The sequence below is a fragment of the Amphiura filiformis genome, chromosome 11 (genome assembly GCF_039555335.1).
Source record: "Amphiura filiformis chromosome 11, Afil_fr2py, whole genome shotgun sequence".
NCBI lineage: Eukaryota > Metazoa > Echinodermata > Ophiuroidea > Amphilepidida > Amphiuridae > Amphiura > Amphiura filiformis.
This window is the reverse complement of record NC_092638.1, coordinates 39,917,312-39,923,802: the sequence shown is the minus strand read 5'-3', so window position 1 is coordinate 39,923,802 and position 6,491 is coordinate 39,917,312. Positions and strand designations below refer to the sequence as shown.

Genomic DNA, 6,491 nt, shown 5'->3' with positions numbered 1-6,491 from the left:
CCAATATCTTTGATGAAATGCTCGATTTTCGTATGTGCACGATAAATGGCACCTACTAACATATTTCGTGTATTTTCTCTTTCTATTTCTACAAAACAAGATTCAAAATTAGAGTTTGAAATACAAAGATCAGATCTCAGTTTATATTTGATTGAAGTGGAAATATATAAACAAACACCCCCTTTTTCTCTTTCTGTTCTGTTTGTATATTCCATATTATAACCATTTAAGTTGAAGTATTCGGATGGCGATTCTTTTAAGTGAGTTTCAGATAGGCCAATGATATGAATTTTCTGTTATGAGCCAGGAACCCTATTTGCATAACATTGGTGAATGTTACGTAAGAGTTAGGCGGGTTATACGAAGGTAGGCGCTAGGGCGTTGGCCAGTCATTGACTGTTTTCCTAGAGACCAGTGCACATCACGGATAGATTGACTGTACACGGATAGATTTACGTTGCAAAATTTGAGTTTGGAGTTGTGGAGTTGTGAATAGGAGTTTCGCTGGAATTAATTTGTTGTCCTTTGGAAGGTGTACGATAGACATAAGCCGGGTACTATCGTGAGTACTAATTTTGTTTTATTGACATAAACTTAATAACATGTCGCAAGAAGGACAATTTGTAATTGTTCGTCAGGAACCCGCTCCTAACCAGGTCGCTGCACAGATATTAGCTAATAATATTGGTGTCCCTCAAATCGGGGCACAGTCAGACGCAGTGAACCAAGCTCAAGCTCAAGCTCCTCAACATCAAGCTCAAGAGAATTTAGCGCAGCCACCTGCGGCTCCTCCGGCGCAACCAGAGCCAGTGTCCGCCCAGGTGATTTCTCAGATAGTGAATCAGGCGATTTCGGGTGTGACTTCCTACATTGATAACGCCATTATTCCCCTAAAATCAGCATCTAAAGAGGTTGAGGAATTAAAGTTACAATCCAAGCTAAATTTCAACCACAGAGGTAACAAAACTCAGTTCCAATTCAATCACGAGATTTTATCGAATGTTGAAGCCTCCATTTCCCGTATTGAAGAGGGCAACATCACCGAAGTTCTGCCACTTTTGAAAGAATCTGCAGAGAAACTTTCTAAGAGAAATAAACTGATAAGACTAGCTGATAAATCAGACGGGGGGTGGGCCGTCGTTGATGAATATCTGTCAGACGACCTAGCAGAAGATTCTGATGATGACCGCCGTATCAGATCAGCGCAGGCAAAGGCCAGTAGAAAGAAGAGAGCGCGAGCGGCGTCTCGTCAACAAAAGCCGTATCAGCGCAAAATGCAGTATGGTCAGGCGTATGGTAATCCTAGTGGCGCTAATTTTCGTCGCCAAAATTATGGATACGGTCAATATCAATTTGGGAATTCCCAGAAAGGAGGCGACAGATGTTTTGCCTGTGGTGAGAGGGGTCATTGGCGCAGACAGTGCACTGCCGCTTCCCAGTCTGCAACCAAAGGTTATGGGGCAGCATCTACCTCAAATATGCCCAAGGAGGGAGCCAGATGGTATTAACAATGAAGGTAATACAAATATAGATTTATTTATTTGTGAGTATGAGACAGGAAAAAGATATAGAAAATGTACGGTTAGAGAGCTAACAGATCGGGATTTCAACAAAGCTTTGATACTTGGTAAAAATATAATAATAGGCCCTACATGGGGTTATAGTTGAAGTTATAAAGTTGATCAAAAGCCTACAAATATTTGGTAGGTGAGTATGAAATGTCATGATGAACGCATATACGTAGCTTCAAAAACTAATAGGAATTTTTTGAAAAACGTTTCATAATTTTGCACAGATTATGGTTTACCGGGTACAAGTTCGACAGGAGTGGTCAAGGCCGTTAACACTCTACATTCTGGGTACGATGATATTGACTTCTATTTCAATAATTATTTTGAATACGAATTAGGACGCGAGGAGCCTTACGTTAAAGGTAGGCTTAAAGCATCATTGCCTTTTTGGCGGTTCATTGGAGCGGAACCTGACATTATTGACTTAATTTCTAACGGATACAAGATCCCGTTGCTATCTTCGCCTGGACCAGCCAAATTTAACAATAACAAATCTGCTATTAAACATCGAGAATTCGTATCACAGGCAATTCAAGAACTTTTAGACAAACAATTGGTAGTTGAATGTGATGAAATACCGAAGATAATTAATCCACTTTCAGTTTCTGAACAAAGTTCAGGGAAATTAAGATTAATTTTAGATCTCAGATATATTAATTATTTTGTTTGGGGAGAGAAGATCAAGTTCGAAGACTGGAAATGTGCCTTAGAATTTTTTAACAAAGACGATTTTATGTTCTCATTTGATCTCAAGTCGGGTTATCATCATCTGGAGCTATTCCCAGATCACACCCAGTACCTGTGTTTCGCATGGGAGTTCAGTGGCACAATCAAATATTACTCATTTAAGGTCTTAGCTTTTGGCTTAAAATCGGCACCTTTCATCTTCACTAAAACTTTAAGACCTTTGGTAAGATATTGGAGAAGACAGGGGATCTTCATAGTACTATATTTAGATGATGGATGGGGACGAGCGGGGTCCTTTGACCAGTGTGAAGTGATTGCAAAACAAGTAAAAGCAGATTTGCTCTCAGCCGGTTTAGTGCCTAATGTAGACAAGTCTGTTTGGAATCCAACTAAACGGTTAGATTGGTTAGGGTTAACATGGGACTCAACAATAGGGGCGATTAGCGTTACAGAAAGAAGGGTTAACGATATCATTGCATTTTTTGAAAGAATTCAAAAGGATTTGCCATATGTTTCGGCTAGAAAGCTAGCCTCCTTTGCAGGCAAGGTTATGTCATTATACCCAGTAGTGGGATACATCGCTCAATTGAAGTCAAAGTATTTATACATGGAAGTAGAGAGGAGAGTTCACTGGGATAAAGTTTATAAGCTGTCCAGTGACAGTAGTGTGATAGAAGAACTATTTTTTTGGAGAGAACATGTAGTAGAGTTGAATAAGAGACTTCTCTTTGAATATTCTTGTCCAGTATGCTTAGTATATTCAGATGCTAGTGATTCGGGTTGCGGGGCCTGGTCGGCAGAGTGTGGGGGATTAAAGTTTTTTCAGAATTGGAACATAATTGAAAGCAAAAAGAGTTCCACCTGGAGAGAACTTAAAGGTGTATTTTAGCTTTGCAAGCCTTTACACCCCAATTACAAGGAAAGAAGATATCATTGTCTACCGATAATCAAGGCGTGGTCTCCATAGTCACAAAAGGTAGCATGAAGTCAGAATTACAGGAAATTTCTTTGAGCATTTACAATTTGTGTAAGAACAAAGGCATTGAAATAGAAATAAATTGGGTTCCCAGGTCTGAAAATTCTGAAGCTGATGAGCTGAGCAGGAGAATAGATTTTGACGATTGGGGTGTGAGTCCAGAATTTTTGACATGATTGATAAAATGTGGGGACCACATTCTGTAGACCGGTTCGCTGATGAATTCAACACAAAACTGAGAACATTTAATTCAAAGTACTGGTCGCCCAAAACAGCTCACGTTGACGCCTTTACATGTGATTGGGCTGGAGCCCAGAATTGGTTGGTTCCACCAATAACTTTGGTGAGCAAGGCAGTTAAACACTTAGTGGCATGCAAGGCTTCTGCAACTTTAGTAGTACCTTGCTGGACCTCGGCTGCATTTTGGCCTATTCTCTTTTCACCACATAGCAAATACAAGAAAGCCATAGTGAATGAACTAAGGTTCAATGATCCGAAGCATATTTTCGTGCAAGGAAAGAATCCTAATTCTCTGTTCGGATCCCCAAAATGACTAGCGCCGTGTTGTGTTTAAGGTTAAACGGAGCCTTGTGTTAATTACAACAAATTATATTATAAACATGATCCATATTCCCTTATAATGTAACGGCACCAAAACGGTGATGAATGTTTTGAAAGCGTCTACATTTTATGGCGTGGTGAAATAAATAATTTGGAGAAAGATGTGTTTGCTCTGAATAGCAACAAAGCCACTGGGCTAGAGATGATTATTAATCTCCACTGGGAGATGCGGTGTTAATTGTATATCACAGATTATAGAAGGAATGTGATTGTATATAAATACGGAAAGCCACTGGGCACACGTATACAATATAACGAGTTGATCCACTGGGAGTTTTTTCTTACTGCCGAGTACAGAATAGTCAAGTCCATGTTGAAGAGTTCAACAAAAGTGAACGTTCGCTGATAGACGTTTTTTAATTTGTTTCAGAGATGGGGTGACTGGAGACTTGAATCTGGAAAAGGCGTTATTGGCTTCTAGAGCGCCAAACACGGTTGCCAAATATAGCCGAGCATTCGAGAACTGGAAGGCATGGAGTCTGTCTCGAAATATTTCGTATCTTCCCGCGATTAAAGACGATATAGCGAGCTATTTGATTAAATTGTACAATGAAGAGGCCCCTTATTCAAGAATAGAAAGTGCGTTTTACGCGATTAAATGGTATCATGACTGTTCACTTTTAGTTAAAGATAACCCGTGTGATTATAAAATCTTGCATTTATTGTTAAACGGCTTAAAAGGCTAAGTCAGAAACCAGTTCCCGAAAAAGGAACCCATAACTCCAGAAATGCTACATGCTATAGTAGGGAAGAATTGTTCGCCAGATAGTCTGGCGGGATGCAGGCTATGTGCCATGCTGCTAATATCTTACGCAGGTTTCCTTAGACACTCTGAGCTTGCAGAGTTGAGAGTTTCTGACATTCAGTATTTCGGTTCGTATATGAGGTTGTTTATAGTGAAAAGTAAAACTGATCAATTTAAGAATGGAGTGTGGCTTATAATAGCGGCTACAGGTAAAATAACGTGCCCGGTCAGTATGTTCTATAGGTACATCACATTAGCTGGTATTCAGCTAGATGGGTCTGATCAGTATCTCTTCAGACCTCTTGTGTTTATGAAATCATCTGGAAAGTATTTCCTGAGGGCAGGTAAAATGTCATATTCTAGATGTAGAGATTTGCTTAAAGAAGCTCTGGTAGGTATTGGAGTAGACTCCAAAAGATTTGGACTACACAGTTTAAGAGCTGGAGGGGCCACAGCAGCAGCCAATATAGGAATACCGGACCGTCTTTTTAAAAAGCACGGTAGGTGGCGGTCTGAGAGCGCTAAAGACGGTTACGTGACTGAATCATTACAGAACCAATTGGCGGTTTCAATGAGTTTAGGCATCTGAGTAAGTTATAGAAGTTATTGCCACTTGGGCATGAAACTTGAAGTGAAAGGCATGCAGTTATAGATATTAATTAGCAGTCAAGTGAGGACTTTCTAAAGTAGTCAGAATGAAGATTATTGCAATTGAGGTATAATTATAGAAAAGGTTGTTAATGTAGTAGTAATTTATAAGTAAGGTAATTGCCTAAATAATAACATACATGAGATTAAGCACAACCATTGCATTGCGATTATTCCTTGATCCAGCTTTTGCCCGCTCTTTATACCTTGAGATTAGGGAACATGGAGATGTCCATTGTCTCCTCGAAGAACAGTGTTCCCCTATTCTTAATATTTTTTATGTTCCTTTTAGTTAAAAGGGAAGGGCAAATACGGGGAGGGCGGTATAGAAAATATTTTATTTACGTTTGAGGGTACCGAATTAGTAAATAAATGAATTTTCTGTTATGAGCCAGGAACCCTATTTGCATAACATTGGTGAATGTTACGTAAGAGTTAGGCGGGTTATACGAAGGTAGGCGCTAGGGCGTTGGCCAGTCATTGACTGTTTTCCTAGAGACCAGTGCACATCACGGATAGATTTAATTTTTTGTTAAAAATTGTTAAAAGGTGGGTTTCAGCCCAAATTTAGCTTGTTGGAAGTCAATTGCAGATTCGGATTATTCTGGCTAGAAAGAAAAAAGCAACAGCAGGACTACGTAGCCATAATAAGTAAGTTGTGTTCGAGTTGTCGTGATTGGAGGTGATCTATTATAGTAAGTATGATACAGGCCTTGCCTGTCTAGTTGTGATACTAATCATGCTAATCGTGTCGTGTCGTGTCGGGTAGTATCGTGTTGGTGTGTTCAAAAGGTGTAGGTTACTTAACTTACTTAACACACATTTTTCACGATAGGTTCTTGCACTGTCCATTGTCTCCTCGAAGAACGGTGTTCCCCTATTCTTAATATTTTTTATGTTCCTTTTAGTTAAAAGGGGAAGGGCAAATACATGGGGGGAGGGCGGTATAGAAAATATTTTATTTACGTTTGAGGGTACCGAATTAGTAAATAAGTTAAATTCATGATTTAAGGTCTTAATGTTTTCTTTCAATTTTTCAAAAATTTTCTTGATACTTCTAATGTTAACATTCAGTATGGAGAGTTCACTATTGGTATCAATATATTTTTGGCTGAATTCTTCCGGTGTTAAATAATTGCATTCTGGTATTTTGTTCATTTCAATAAATTCGTCATTTTTGTTATTATTTTGAAATCTAATTGGATTAAACATCATTTTATCATATTTGTCTATATTAATATCT

The 6,491-nt window shown here is 39.0% G+C and overlaps 1 protein-coding gene across 2 annotated transcripts; it reads left to right on the top strand.

The window, feature by feature from the left end:
• Positions 1–283: 283 nt before the first annotated feature.
• LOC140164836 (uncharacterized) lies at positions 284–4,492 on the top strand. Of its 2 annotated transcripts, XR_011860589.1 has the most exons (3): positions 284–1,516; positions 1,796–1,859; positions 4,226–4,492. XR_011860589.1 is itself a non-coding variant. In XM_072188214.1 (2 exons), the coding sequence occupies exon 1, from the start codon at positions 603–605 to the stop codon at positions 1,506–1,508; it is 906 nt and encodes a 301-aa protein (XP_072044315.1). In that variant the 5' UTR covers positions 284–602; the 3' UTR covers positions 1,509–1,516; positions 1,796–2,030. The 2 variants fall into 2 exon arrangements, 1 of the variants encoding a protein (XP_072044315.1); XM_072188214.1 differs by lacking the exon at positions 4,226–4,492 and having other exon boundaries at positions 1,796–2,030.
• The last annotated feature ends 1,999 nt before the right edge of the window (positions 4,493–6,491 follow it).

Bases quoted from the DNA above. Each gene is read 5' to 3' on its own strand.
- LOC140164836 (XM_072188214.1), top strand. From the start codon at position 603: ATGTCGCAAGAAGGACAATTTGTAATTGTTCGTCAGGAACCCGCTCCT.